At 43.9% G+C, this 16,143-nt stretch overlaps 1 protein-coding gene across 2 annotated transcripts in view; it reads left to right on the top strand.

Moving 5' to 3' along the window:
* Positions 1 to 16,143, top strand: part of ADGRD2 (adhesion G protein-coupled receptor D2) — a 1,057,913-nt gene that overhangs the window by 289,917 nt on the left and 751,853 nt on the right. For both annotated transcript variants that reach the window (XM_069609449.1, XM_069609450.1), the window contains exon 8: positions 8,415 to 8,693. In XM_069609449.1, the coding sequence (XP_069465550.1) occupies positions 8,415 to 8,693 (279 nt within the window). The remainder of the gene's footprint in view (positions 1 to 8,414; positions 8,694 to 16,143) is intronic.

Genomic DNA, 16,143 nt, shown 5'->3' with positions numbered 1-16,143 from the left:
AGGGAACATCTAGGTATACGTTCCAGGCTTGTCAGGGATATTATTGGGTCTCTAATATCAGGTGGGCAACTAAGCCCTCCTCTAGTACATGTCACCACGAACCTCATCAAATACACAACGTCCTATTGGATACACAAACTATAGGGCTCTCTATTACGTGGCCCTCTAAAATTGATTGGAACCTTCGTACCACTCTGTAATATTCCACAAATGCTAGCAGCACACAGACTGAAACCCAGGTACTGGTGGGCTGGTCATAACCATAGCTTCCCATCTAATTAGCCTGCCATCTATCATCACTCTTGCCGTCTGCCAGTGTATTAGCCCTTTGAATATTGGCCTTGGAAATGTACTTTGTGCCTGAGAATAGAAGGGAGTATAGGCATAATCTGTCTCTTGGTTTCGATACAGCTCGTCCCAGTATCAATTTTCATCCGACCATGTGACTGCAGACTATGTTTCAGAGTCTATCTATATTTAAAATACTATTAAATGACGAACCTCTGATGTCTTTAGTGTTCTTGCGCCTCACCTCAGACAGGAGTTTGTTCTTTTCACACATTCTGTAGCTACTGCATGAACATCCAGGTTCACTGTGGCTTTGACTTCCTGATGCTGGAGCAGCCAATCTTTTCTTAAATTGACCTCCTCCATTAAGTTGGTTACCAACTGCGGCACACTGAAAAAGCCTTTCTGTTCACTGGGCCCAAGCTCTGCTAAAGTGAATTGTAGATTCAGCCATAGTCCATACATTCATATGCATATATGTTTGGTGCATCTCCGCAATCTATTCAATACGTAGCTAGCCTCAAAATTGCTTAGTCTGCTTGCGTTTACTGCATCTGTACACGTGTAAAATGACTTTGCATTTTCTTCATTGTTTCTGTAGCATGGGCATCTTCATTTTGAGGCCGAAATGCTGCTCATCTTTAACACCTCCTCCTTAGATCTTTATAAAATGTTTATGTTCTCTCATCTCTGCATCTCTTCTGGGAGCATCAACCCTTCTTCAGCTGAAATCACCAGTCTTCTCTTTTGCTCCTGTTCCATACTTCCTCCGGGATTGCATTCAAATGGCCATCATATTATCGTGAATGCATATATGGCTTCCTTAATGGGTACCTTACTTCCATGATTCTTTGCAGTATAGGTATCTTCACTGGTACTGCTCTTGTCTCATACTCTGGCTCCCACATATAGGCAAAACAGGAGCAGTACTTGAGATGGGGGTACTTGGCTCCTTCTCTACAAACCTCCTCCCATGTGGCCTTGGGATGGCAGACGCTACCTGGTCCTGACCCTGGGGGCGGCTATGATAAGGCGGATCACATAAGGCGGATCACATGGGGGAGGCAACCTCTGGGGAAATGTCATTGCTTCATCGGGTCAGACATGGAATCCCACATTGTCCCTTGAAAATAACCTTCCAATATCTAATATCCTAATGGCCTATTGTCATAACTCTATTCATCCCCCTACCCACTTGTAGTTCTAGATATAGTCCTGTATAAGTGCCCTCCTCCTCCCCCTTTGTCCATCTGTGTGCCCACTCCTCATTGTTTTTGTTGGCTCCTTGCTCCTATGTCCATCTGTGTTTGTCCCCCACTGCCCCTTGCAACCTTTCATGTGGTCCCCTCATTTACCACTGCATCCTTTGTTGTTGGGCCCCCCTGCCACATGTTCATCTTTGTGCCCCCCTTTATCCATCTGATTCCACCTCCTGCTTATCTTCCTTTTCCTCTCCCTTCCCCTTTCTCCCTCCTGCTCTTTCATCCTTGCCTCTGCCTCCTCCTTTTCCCTCTCCCCCTCACCCCACCGTTCCTTCCTTCCCCCTTCAGTCTTTTCTCCGGCACTACCCCAATTGCCGTCAGGCATAGTAATAGTAGCGCCTGCCTTCTGCTTCCATCCTCCCTTCCTCCCCCCTTCTTTTTTACAAGAACATACTCTTATCACTGTCCTTGACCTCTGATAAAGAGCTTGTCTGTTTCCCCCTCCTCCTTCGTGTCTTCTCCTCCCCTCCCCCTAGCACTACCTTGATTGTTCATTGACCCTTAAGATAGTCACCCGTTTGTTCCTCTCCCATCCCACTCCCTCCCCTCCCCCACTTCCTCCCCTCCTCCCCCTCCTTTTGTCATTTTTACACTGCAACAATTGTCGCCAGGCATAGTAATGCCACTGCTTGTATTGTCTCCTTCTTTCCTCCCTCACCTCTCCATTATTTGTTCCATGCACTTGTACTATCTGTTATGATATGATAGTTATTTCTAACATTCTGATTTGCTTCAAGGACCTGTAAGAATGTAATTGTATTTTCCCTTGTTTCCCTCCTTCCTTGAAGCGCTTTGAAACACATTGTTAATAGGTGCTATACAGATAAACAATCAAACAATCCTCCTATGAAGAATAGGTAAAACCATTCCCCAAACCTATAGGCCAACTTTCGAACTTTGGTCTGCCTTGTAAAACTTATGAAACCACCTTCTCCAGTTCCACTTATCAATTATCGAGGACTGACTTGCCATTGAAAACCATTGAGAATGTTTCTCCAAGTTTTTTGAGTCAATTGTCAAAAATTGACTTCCTTTCCCAGAATTACTAAAAGACTGGAATGAGGAAGAGGGATTGAGCAATGCACAGTCAAATGAAGCCACAAGCCCAGCAAGCACTATAGTTGTTGCTCATATACACCTGTGCCTGGAAATTTAAAGAGCAGAAGCAGAGAGTCAATGGGCCTCATTACAGGTCGGGCGGTCCGGAAATAACAGTGGCGGTAAACCCGCCGCCACTGTTAATTCCGGACCGCCCGATCCCGAGTCCTGCAGGCGGGAGGTAATGTTCCCGCCAGGTCTGACCTGGCGGGTTTAACACCGCCCGCCTGCAAGCGGACGTGGAAACACCAGTACTATCACGAGATGGGAATGGGGATTTACCGAATTCCTGCTCCGGAATTCCCGGGACACCAGGGTCATAATGCCCTGGTATTTCCGGGAATCACGGAAGCGGAATGGAAATACGAGTCCGGCGGTAACCAGGTGGTTTTACCACCTCGGTTACCGCCGGACTCGTAATGAGGCCCAATGTCTGCTGCTGGCGGGAGAGAGCTGCGACTCTCTGCGATGATTGAGAGAACAAAAGGCTGAGACCGGCGTGGTGGAGCCAAGCGGCTCACCAACCAAGGAAAAACAAGCTGCTGCTTGAAAAGGACACACTGCAGAAATGCCACAAGCTAGCGAGAAACTCCTGGGCATTCGCAGGTGACAGAAAGGAACACTTCACTTACCGGAGCCTGAAATGAAGCAGACGCGTCATGTGGAAGCTGTGAGAGACAAGAAAACCAAGAATAAGCGGTTCAAGAAGGAAGCAGATGGGAAACCTTTACCGACTGACCGTGTAAGAATCCAAGAACGCCAACAAGAGCCGTGAGTCCACCCAGACACAGCGGGGACACCGGGATGTCTCAGCTGCCATGCCGAATGCAAGTAATTGTAAATAATGCAACCAAGAAAGAGAAAGCAAAAGGACTTATTGTTGAAGGGGGAATTGAACTACAAGCAGAACCCTTACAAATATGTGAATGTATACAGTGCAGGTATATGGGAAACCCAAACAGGGTAATATATCAAGAAGATACAGTATCAAACAACGTATATGTGCAACTCGGGCAGAGGGCAGAGACCCAGTATGAACAGAGGTCCTGGCAGTAGAGTACACCAGACAGTTACTAGCGTGTGAATACAAGAAGGCCTGGCAGGAGAGTATACAAGGCAACTAAAAGTGTGTGAATACGAGAAGCTTTGACAGTAGAGTATACCACGCAACTACAACTGTGTGAATACAATAGGTCCTGGCAGGAAAGTAAACCAGGCAATTACAAGTGTGTGATTACAAAGCCCTGACCGGAGAACATATCAGGCCATTATGAGAAATGTACATGGGTTAAAGACGTCCTGAGAAGAAACATCACGACTAGGAAAAGGATTGTGTTAATCAGGAATGAAAGCGTCCTGAGAAGAAACATCCGGATTAGAAAAAGGATTGCATTAATCCGTAGTAAAGAGATCCTAAGAGGAAATATAATGACTAGGAAAAGGGATTGTTTTAACCAGAAAAGAAGGAGTAAAAGCCTGGTAGAAAAGTATACCTGGTGTCCTGAAAGACACAAACTGACACAACCAGAAAGTTTTCTGTTTTAGTGTTGTTGTTGGCCAAGAAAGGCACAAGGAACTGTTGTATGTGAAACATGGAGCAGGGACCTTTATCCTTGAAGAACATTTGTGCTGGAGCCATTTATTCTTCCTTTATAATTTCCATTCATGGTTAAAGACATTTCCATCTTCACCTTAGAATTTAGTTTGCAGTGTGAGAGTCAGAATAGAACCTTGAACATGGGACAGTTGTTTGTTTTGAACATTCTGACAATGAAAGATTTTTAGTTTTTGTAGGGAAATTCTACTTAAGAGCAGGGTCAGAGAGGTGCTTTCAGAACCCCTTTTATTTTCAATAAAAGGCTTTAACCAAAATCATGGTTAACTTGTGTCTGAGTTTCATTCCTGACTCCTCAAATTTTACAACCATGTGGTCTCTCCGGGCCACATCAACAAGATATCACTCCCTAGTTCATCAGAAATATTTCTTTGTCCTATCCTTCTTGGCCTCAACACTTAAACAAACAACAAATCAAATATATTTATACACAGCTATCGTTCTTTGTGCATGTGTATATTTACTTTCTAGGACTTCCAAGGTCCTCTGATGCAGACCCTCCATCAACTGCCTGCATTCCCCTGGGTCCAGCGTGCTCACCCGCAAGCATCGGCAGGACTCTCACAGAACTCAGCGCCTGCCAACCCTCAGATTCCGGTCTGGACGGGCCAACACCACCATTAAATGAATGCGGCTAGTGGCCTTTGACCATCCGCGGACTCTGGAAATCATACTCCCAATAATCCACACCAACCAAAATAAGGGAGCAAACCAAGGTGCATGAAGAAACCAGCTTTATGTACTCCATTCAGCTGGGAGAAGGTCCACAGATGTTCTCAATTATTTCCTGGTAGCCTAGGGGTTATAAACTAAACACATTGCACCACCATACTCATAAAAAAACAATATTCATAATCTGCCATTGGTTGTTAGAAGAAAATCACCTATATTGTTATGTACATTACTTTTCCTAATTACATAATCATTATCTTTGAGCCTGCACAGGGTCCCTCCCACTATGTAGGACGTCATGGCCCGGACATAATCAGACTGTGCTCTAATTGGTTGACACCACAACATGCGGATATCATTACATTACTGGTGCCTGTTATTGATGTGACATCGGGTTTTACATTTATACAAAACGGTTTTATTAGGTTTAGTGGGAAAGGAGAGATCGAAACGTTGCCCTGGCTAAAGAACTATCAAAATCACTTACAGCTTAACTTTTCACCTTGGGCCCCAATCTCACAGGCAGTTTGCGCAACCTTGGACAGCTTGTCCTGTACTCCATTCCGATACATACTGCTGCTTGCTGGTCTTTGATCTAATTGGGTCATGACGTGCATGGTCTTTGATCTAATTGGGTCATGACGTGCATAGCTTATTCATCGTAGTGTGAGGGCAGTGTATGAGACCCTTTTCCTTCAACGTATTCGACCTTTTAATGTGTTCTTCGTGCGTGCATTTAACTACTTTCACCATTGGGGGCACTGTGGATATCTTTCTAGTGTGTAACTGGCAATGTTACTGTGTGCACCTGCCAATTCAACTTTGTATATTTCTGTCTGCTAGCAATAGAACTAACTAAACGTGTTGCATATCTAAACTGGAAACATGAAAAAGGCCTATTCATGAAGATTCAGCTATCCTTAATTTCTCTCAGCCTTGGCACTTTCAGTCGTCTGAACACCATTGCGGACCAACAAAAACCCCTATTAAGCTATTTAAACCCCAATGCTGTGCATTCCTAACAATGTGCTGTGCAGGGCATTGTAAAGGGAAAATGTCGCTTCTCTTGCCATTTACAATGAAGCTTTACATATGTACCCTACCTAACTGTGTAAACCACCATTTACTATATTCCCTCTCTGTTTATTCAGCAACACAACCCGCCCTTTAATGTGGCAAACTAGCTCCCTACAGTGTGGCAAAGCAAACTCTATGCAGCTTGTGTTACATTCTACAAAGCGGTGGCATACACACAATGACACCTTATTCTAGTTTTCTTATTTTATATCTTCGCTCTCGTTTGGGAACAGGTGAGGGCGTGGCCTTATTCATCACTGGTCTTATCTGCACCATCTCATAGGAGTAACTTATTGATTTTTATAGCACTTCATGTCAGATTCTAAGAGCAGTGAAATGCCGGGTCCCCCTTATAATTCACTTGTTTTCAAGGCAAGAGCATTGCGTTTAAGTGATCCTTCCAGCTCAGATTTCAGAACGCTAAGTGCTAAGGTGTTCAACCACCAATAGAATCTCTGTTTTATTCAGATAGGTTGTTTTTGTATGTTTTCTGGTCTACAGCTAACATACACTCAGAACAATGTAAATGAAATGGCAAGTTATAGGTTTTAAGTGTAAAAATCAGCTGGATGTGATCTGCTTAGAATAGTTAAATCATTGGATCTAATGGATGAATGGAATGGTGTAAACATTGAGGCGATACGCCCCGAAGTGGTGGGCCCACCCTGTAGTTAACAGCCCACCACCGATGTTGAGGGTCCCTTAATGAAGGTGGCGGGCTGTTACCTACAGTGTTGGCCCGCGACCGAGGGGCATAGTGCCATTAGCACCCATGTAGTTGTCTACACAGGTCCTAATGGTGTATATGTAAAATAAAAAAGAATTTGCGTTTGATGTGTGGCTCAACGCTGTGCAGCCCAGGAAGTCTGTTTTCTATGTTGATGACGTTGTCTGTCATCAACATTGTAAACGGGATTCCAGTCAAACAGGACTGCACAGATTCGGGCTGCCTTGAAAGGAAAGTTTTATTTTAAAAAACACACTCTTAGCACATGCGTGGGAAACTATACGGGTGCTAAGAGATGAAGTGGGAGGGGGAATGGGGAAGGGAAGGGGCACGGGCTGCACAGGCAGCTCAGAACGCAGGCTTGTACCATACAGTACAGCCCGCATTCCGAGACGCCTGATTGGCTGGTGCCCCCCTGCAGGGGGACTGCATCTGATTTGTACCGAGCGAGTGAGATGTTCTGACATCTGTTTGTGAGAAGGATCGACATGAGTGAAGGACCTGTGCCCTTGATGCTTACGTCTTGTAGTATAGAAAGGAGAATTGCATGCCCGACAGTGTCGCAGACCACTGAAAATCCAACAGCACTAGTGCCCGTCACTGCCAGCATCAACTTACCATCTCAGGTCGCCCCACATACTGGTCACCACCAAATCCGTCTCATGCAGGGGGAAAAAGTACTAAATTGAGCAGTCAACATTCCTCAGAATGTTTTGCCAGGTCAGTCAGAATCTCCAGGACTCCGTTCAACAGTGGTGATTAACAGGCCAGTTTGAATTCATCCAGAACTGAAAGATTTAGCAATTGCCTTATTTTGTGGTACAAAGGAAACATTGGCAATTTCTTTAAAATCTCAGGGGGACACATGTGGGGCGATGAAACTGACAAGCAGTCAAAGGAGTCAAAACATTGTCACTCTGTCTGCCTCCCTTCTTCCTGACTTCACAACGGCCCCTCTTGGTACTCCAGAATGCTACTGCTCCCTGCTGGTTTTCTCGGGGTACTGTTAATTTATGACTTCCTTTGGGTTGAGTTTCATGGCTTAGTAAATGTGCCCAGGGCCATGTTAATGTGCTACAAAAGCGAGGGACTGTTTCTTGGGCTCTAGGCCATTACCAATTAGAGAAGACTCAAAACTTAGTAAAATTACCCCATGGGCAAACATCCAGGGTACTAATATGATTTGGTTTTGAGGGAAAATGTGCTGCACGCCTGCATCTCTTGCCAAATTCCTGCAAAAACAAACTACAAACACCATTACGCCTGCAAAAAGTAAAGAAAGGTAGATTTTTTTACTATTTCCATGGCTTGGAAGTGGGTGGGTGAGATGCAGATGAAGTAACCGGGTTGCAGTTGGAAAATGGTGAATGGGGGGCTTGGGGTAGGGGTATCTAGAGCCAGGGCTGCAGGATCTGAGTGTGACAGGAAGTGGGAAATGAACGGTATTTGGGCCCAGGGCACTGGTCATGAAAACAACGGTGGTCCACACAAGAGGTGGAGGAGGCAAGCATGGAACACAGGCTCATGCCTCTGCTCAAACCCCGTTCTTAGCCTACCGATTGGTTGTCACCTCTCCTGTGGGTGCTTTTTATAGTACCAAGATAGAATGTTATCAAAAGATCTTTCCACATTTCTGTCCTATTTCTCTAAATATGAACACCTTTATTTCATGCAGGTTGCAGAAAATATTTTCACAGAGGACATCCAGGACCTGAACATTTCTGTTGTTGCTGACTCCTTAGATGTCCTGAAGAAGGCGATGGCCGAGGAGAACGGCACCGTCGCGCCGGCCAATCTTCTCTTTGTGATTCAGTTTATGAAAAAAGTTGCTGACATTGACATTAATGAGCAGGAGAATTTGGAGGCTCTGGAACAGATGAGCCAACACTTTGTGGAGGTGGCGGGAGCAGTTCTCGAGGAACAAAGCATTGATACATGGTCTGAAATTAATCCAGTAAGCTATGTTTTCAGTTATATACTTTTCATCCATGTCATTTTGATTTGCCAATGAAGGTGTGCAGTAGCACCTGGAGCGTTCCAAGTGCCAGGTGGAATTACCAATAAATGATCTCAGACCCAAATAATCGGACAGACTCAATGGATATGGCAAAATACTACTTTATTATCAGCTCAATAAAGTAGGGAAACATGGTGAACAAACAGATTGCAGCTCACTCACTCTCAAATACATTTCAAATACACAAAAGCTTTATACCTCAATGTAGGTCAGTTATGATGTCATCCTACGTGGCAAATAGTAAAAACCTATCGAAACGAGGGATTGGTTAGGGGAACAGATAGCTGTACTTGGTTTAGGTGTTAGTTACAAAATTGGCTGCCCCTTATCTGTAGGCAAGCCTTGAACTACCTCTAACTACACATAATACAGATTAATAGCAGAATAACAGCAGCAGATTGGCTTCTGCAACAATGCATGGTCCATCGCTACATATGCACTCATGATTGGTTGGCATTTTGTCCCAACCTTGGACGTTCAGCTCTTTAGCAGCACGTGAGCAAAACGAAAACCAGGTGTGGGGAACAACATCAGACCACTGCGCATTTGGCCAATTAGTCTACCATCTCTCATCAGTTAGGTCCTGAGCCAAAGCTTCTTCTTTGCAGTTGACCTGGCTGTTTGTTCTCTTCCTCAGGCCTTTTAAGGGAGTGAAGGTACATTGCTATTTTTGTCTAGAGCTTAATGAATAGGCCTTGTTTTCCAGTCTTGCACCACGTGTGTGGAGACCACAAGGCTGTCCATTCTGACCTTTTATTAAGTTATTTTTGACACAATTATGCTGAATGCTATTACTCCTCTTGGCCTCTGGAGACTTGGTTGCTCCGTCTTGTATATGCTTTCTGCATCTTTGATTGTTCAATACTTGGCACTTGCAAATGTTCACTCCTTTACTTAATTTTGTGTGTGATCTTGGGCATAATATTCCTGTGGGTCTGTATTATACTGTGGAGAATAGCTCACTCCCCCACTTGGAGCCTACCAGTTCTGCTGCATGCCCCCTCTACTTCTGCATGTTTGGGCCATATATCCTATTCTCCCACAATTCCAGAATTGTTGCGGCTGTGCTCCATTGAATCTTACTCCCCCTTGAGGGTTTTGAAATCTGTTGTTTCCGCTTGGTCCATTCCCTCTGACTCTTGGCCCAAAAATGTACCTACGTTCATCTATAAGCAAATCAAAGGGAGTTCTGGCAGTCTTCATCTATAGGATCACTACGTTGCTTGGCTGCGCTGGCTCTAACTCTTGTGTTTCCACACCTTCACCACTTGTCAACATTGCTCCTTCTGTGGCAAATTTTGTCAATTTTATTTGAACTAACTTTGCTTCCTCCTGCTTTCTACTCTCAGCTTTCTTCTTATTGTTATGATAATAATCGACAATAAGGTACGATAGTCAACTCTATATCTGGCCATGGCTTCACTTCCATACTTAGCTGTTTCTTCATCTGCACTGGCATGGGCAGTCCCTGACATAAAATATGATAAAATAATGCTACCATTTTATCCCACAGATTTGTTGTCTCAAGACGCCAATGCTCTTGAATCTCCTGAATAAAAGCAACAGGATCTTCGTCCTCACCCATTTTCCTTATCATAATCACACCCATGTCTGATTTGTCAGGATATTGTACTCTAATCACCCTCCATATGTCTGATCTGCAATTATTAAACAGCACTCCATCATGTTTCGCGCTATCACACTCGCATATCCTGCTCGTCTCCAAATGTCATCAGCTCTCTCCCCTAGGATAGCTGCTAGCAGGCCTTTTAAGTCACCCACTGCTAATGTCATTCACACTGTCATTCTTTCTAACTCATTAATTCATTTTCCCACACCTGCAGTCAAACTGGGTAATTTACATTTCCGATTATCTTTGTCTATTTGTGGCCATGGTATATATTGTGGTCATCCTCCTCCTTTCTCCAATAATGGGAATTATGTAAATCCTGGTCCAAAATCTTTCCCACCTACACTTCTTATCTTCCAGGTGGGGCTAGTTTTGCCCGTTCATTTCCGTCCTGGCAATGACCTTAATCTACTTACATAAGGTGGGGATATATATCCCCTGTGCTGCGCGACCGTGCTTGTGGTCGTTCAATATATGGTGTCGGCTCTGGTGTTTTTTTCTTTTAGTTCTTTTAAATCTGACCACTTTACACCTCTTTCTATGCTTGGATCTATTGAAAATCTGCATGCGCCTTCTCTTTGTGTTCTTTCATCTTCTTCACTTTCTTAGCCTGACAACATTATATCACAGCTTGTATGGCTGTCATTCCTTTCCTCATCACAAAGATCTAGTCTACTTAAAGACAGTGTTCCATGCTCATCCATCATTATGTCATCCAATCTTTCCACTGTTTCCTTTGGTGGAGATCCCTTGGTGCTCCCTTTGGTTTTGTAACCATCTTTCTTCCTCGTTTGTGTATGCAAATCCCCAATCCTTTTCCCGATGCCTTCTGCCTCATGCTCATCATCCCATGCCTGTATTCTCAGTATACCTTGCAGCTACTTGTGGGGCTGTTGTGTCCATCTTTCTTCTTCCCATCGTTCTCATGCTTGGATCGGTACTATACACTTATTAACCAGGTGATCTATTTCATCATCCTTTTGTCCCCTACTCCTTCTCATTTCTTCTTCCCTTCTTCTGATCTCCCTTTTTTCTTCTTCCTATCACCTTCTTTGCAGCCTACATTCTTTCAATCTCTGTGTTTCTATTTTGTCATGTTTCTTCTCCTCTGTTCTCTTTCTTTTGTTCTTCATACCTTCTTCATTCTTCCTTTTGCTTTCTCTCTTTTTCCTTCTCCTCTTTGTAAGCCGTTTCCTATTCCTTTTCCGTCATTTCCTGTTCCTCTCTTTCTTCTCTCTCTCTAACATTGTCAATAACCTTTCTGTCTAATTTGAGTAATATGTGTTGCAATATTGTTCTTGATAGCAAACTTTCTTGAGGCCTGGCATGAATATTTTGTCAGCAGTGCATTTTACCCATTCAGTATGGTATTTCCTAATCTTGGGTGTGTATCTCGGTAATGTTTTACATAAGTGTAGCAGGGGAGTGTCTCCCATAATGTCAAGTCATGTTCAACTGTCAATACTTACAGCTTCTTTTATTTTGTTATTGTGTTATTACTTTAAGCAATTATATCAAAACAATCAATTCGGGCATGCACCATCAATCGTGCCTCCCACCCCGGTAATTTAATGCGTGTCCTGCTGTTCCCTTGGGACTAGAGATTGAGGTATATCTCTCTTTCTCTTAAAATAAATCCTGTTGCTAAATATATTTACACTTACAATACAATCCCCCCGCCACTTTCGATGCTCTACTTACATCTGTTGCTTAGCTTGAGTCCCTCGGAAGTGACTCTTCCCCAATCGACCAGCTTGCCTTCAGTCCACGGGGTGCCCGTGGGACCGGATGTGAATTTCTTCAAAGTGGCACCTACCAACCATCTCATTGTCACATGTGTGTCTTTCTCCACTGTTCACAGGAAGCTCTGAGATCTTCTGGCTAATGGTGGAAGACTTCAAAAATCAGAGAGTGTGGATCTGGGCCCGGGAGACTAGACCTGCACCATCCACACTGCTACCAAAATGTGCAGTAGCACCTGGAGCGTTAGAAATGCCAGGTGGAATTACCAATAAACAATCTCACACCCAAATAACCAGACAGACTTAAAGAATATGGCAAAATACTACTTTATTATCAGCTCAATGAAGTAGGGAAATCTGGTGAACAAACAGATTGCAAATCACTCCCTCTCAAAACATTTCAATTACACAATAACTTTATACCTCAGTGTATGTCAGCTATGATGCCATCCTATGTGGCAAATAGTAAAAACCTATCGATGGATTGGTTAGCGGTACATATATACCTATACTTCATTTAAGTCTTAGTAACAAAATTGTCTGTCTCTTACCTGGTAGGCATGCCTTGAACTATCTCTAACTCTGTATAATTGAGATTAAGAGCAAAATAACAGCAGCTGATTGGCTTCTGCAACAATGTATGGTCCATCGCTACATAGGCCCTCATGATTGGTCGGCATTCTCTCCCAACCATGGATATTCGGCTCTTTAGCAGCACGTAAGTAAAATGAAACCCAGGTGCGGGAAACAATGTCAGACCACTGCCCACTTGGCCAATTAGCCTACCATCTCTCATCAGTTAGGCGCTAAACCAAGGCTTCTTCTTTGTAGTTGACATTGCTGACTGTTCTCTTCCTCTGGACTTTTAAGGGAGTGAACGTACATTGCTATCTTCATCTAGAGCTTAATGAATAGGCCTTGTTTTCCAGTCTTGCACCACATGTGAGGAGACCACAATTTTGTCATTTCTGACCTTTTATTTAGAGCTATTTGATTAAATGATAGTGGGTGCTATTACTCCTCTTGGCCTCTGTAGACTTGGTTGCTCAGTCTTTCATATGTTTTCTGCATCTTTGATTGTTCATTACTTGGCACTTGCACATGTTTACTCATTTACTTAATCTAAGAGATGTTGTTCGTATGCAGCTTATCCTCTTAGACTCCTCTTGTGCCTTGCAATTACTTCTTGATGTGGCATCCTTGATCCCAAGCCAAACAGATATTCTTTGCTCCTTGCACAAAGCTGTTTTCCAGCACCTGTCAGCTCTGCAACTTTGATCTCTATCCTTGGGGCTCTTTAGCTCACTATCATACAAAACCGACATCCATATTTTCATCACGTCGCTCTACCGGTGTAATATTTTTTACTGCAGCAAGCTTCTATATGTCTCATCTACCTTGTGTTTCTGTGTATGGAGCTCTACTGCATCTCTTCTCACTTATCTTCTCAGTGTATATGATTTCTTTGTATTTGCATGTTCAGTTACTTAGTTACTTCAGTCACATCATCTTTCTTAAAGTATTTGCATATTGTTTCAGTGTGTCCTCATGTCTCCTCTTTGTGATGTCACTTTACTCTTACTCGTCTATGTTCAATGGTGTATGCAGACATCCTTCTACCACATCAGCGCAAGGGTACATTCGATACGGTTCTCTGAACGCATACTGTCTTTCATATTTTCAATGCAGTGTTGGGATGATACCAGGTGTCATGCACAGTGTTTTCTTGCTGTTCTTGCAATATGACAGAGGTGTGCACTAGTGATGACGTGTACATCTGCCTCTTTACAAAGGTGATAGGGTATTTAATTTTCTGCATTGCAGATGGCCCACTCTAGTGTGTTCACTGAGTGATGTTTCTTTTAAGTATTTCTATTTTCCTCAGCTACTGCGGCACAAAAGCCACAATGGGAATCATTAGTAAAGGCTTGGCATCAAACTAATAGCCCCATTACCATACTGGATACGCATGAATGCCAGTACTAATGGTAAGTATTGTCTGATTATGGCTGCATGTTATTCCTTATTCTGAATGACTTTATCAGGACGGGTCAATATTACTGCATGGGCTGATACCGCAGGCAAAACTATTGCCATTTTAATTGGAGGCAATGCTGCAACTCACAAGTTGCTGGTTTTCTTGCCTCTAGCTTTCAAGATCCATAATCAGGCTGAGAGGTAGAACAGACAGTATTTGCAAATGCTGCCTGCTTTACTGTTACTGCCACACTTAGAATGCCCCCCTAACTGTATGAATGCCAGATATCCGGCAGCACAGTTCCTAAATGTGTGAATTTGCACCAGAGCGCCTTCCACACTTTTACACAGTTCCTGGGCTCATTCGGTCAACCTGTTAAGGTGCAGGGCAGGGCACCGTGTCTTATCTGAGGGGTCCCAACCAGTGGTGCTTTGTGGTACACCTGCCCTAAGAGAAAGGACACATTTGACATCCCGGAATCTTTTAATAGACCAAAACAGTATGGCTGCAATGTTCTTTCAAAGAAGAGTATTTCAAATCTTTTTTTGTTTCCTACGAAGTCAATTCAACAGTGCCATTCTCTGCATTCCAGTCTTTCATATTTCCCTAATCAATTTTGCTCAAAGAAAATTGGCCCTAGTCCATGTTGTGAAAATGGCAGCATGTTTGCAATGGTTATCCATCAGTGTTTTCTTTTTCTCTAGGCCTGATCACCCTCATGGCCATGATCCGTAACCCTGAATATTGAGAAAGAATGTACCCCTATAAGCAGTGGTTTATAATAAGTCGAACGGAAAGTACTGGAATCCCACCTGACACTTAAGCAATATTACTCGAGCAGGTGGGGGGGCATTACCAGGCCAGGTAATGCCCCAGGCTTGTTAGTTGAACGATAGCCTGTGCATTACCTGCTCCAGTAATGCCCCCCCCTGCAAGGATAATATTACTATTAGTACCTGGGCATATTGTACCGGGGTACTAATAGAGGGTTTTTTACATTTTAATTTGAGAAATGACGTGTTCGCCGTTTCTCAACTTTAAAAAAATGACAAAATAAGGTGGCCACCATTTATCAAGGAGAAGGGAACTACATGTAGTCACTTCTCCCTTTCCTTGGCAACTAGTCGCGCATCAGGGACGCCCCGGAACATTCCCGACGCCGGCGAGGGACCAGACAGAGTCAGGTAAGTGGGGCGGGGTGAAATATGTGGAAAAGGGGGGTGGAATGATGGGGACCCGGCCGCAGGAGAACACAAATTATCCGGTGGTGGAAGAGGGCAGGTTCTAGCTCTGAAACGGCTCAGAACAAGGGTTTACCAATTGGTAAAGCCCTGTTCTGAACCTCCCCGTTGGCTGGGAGGCTGAAACCCCGCCTCTGCCAGGTGCTAATAATATATCTGGGGCAATGCCTGAAAGTGATGCTGTCCTCAACAGTACATCTTTGGATTGGCTGAAGACAGGGCAAAAGGTTAGAAAGCTTAAGATTAAAACACTGGTCTCTAACATGAGGGCAGCACGCACTTTGCAAGTTTCAATCCCACGGCAGGGCTGGCCTAGCTTTCCATCATTCCGAGGTGGATATATAAAGTACTATATAAAAAAAAAGAAGCGGTTCATAATAACTCCTATTCGTACAGTGCCGGGGCACACATTACAGGGACTTCCTCTTTCCCCTTTAATCGTTTCATCTGAGATAGAAGCACTGACAATGAGAGTTAGCCGAGTGACTAGCTTAATTGCACTGTGTTCACCTGGGGAACAGGATGATGCGGCGTGACAGGGGTTTGGGCACCCCTGTTCGGTTGACCCAGGCTCTCATCCTCCTGAAGTTGACAAATTGAGTATCACGAGAGGGTCATAATAGAGACGCCAATAATTACACCACTTAGAAACTGGAAGAGCCTGATACAAAGCGCTACAAAAACTACAACATTTTTAATGTAAGGGTGTAAGGGCGTGATAAGAGCTATCATGTGATTTTCAAAGATAGAAATCATTGGGCCTCATCCCGAGTATGGAGGTAGCCATGCCGCTTTT

The sequence above is a fragment of the Ambystoma mexicanum genome, chromosome 8 (assembly GCF_040938575.1).
Source record: "Ambystoma mexicanum isolate Mex_15411 chromosome 8, UKY_AmexF1_1, whole genome shotgun sequence".
Classification (NCBI taxonomy): domain Eukaryota; kingdom Metazoa; phylum Chordata; class Amphibia; order Caudata; family Ambystomatidae; genus Ambystoma; species Ambystoma mexicanum.
The sequence above is the reverse complement of the archived record's forward strand: the minus strand, read 5'-3'. Positions and strand labels throughout refer to the sequence as shown.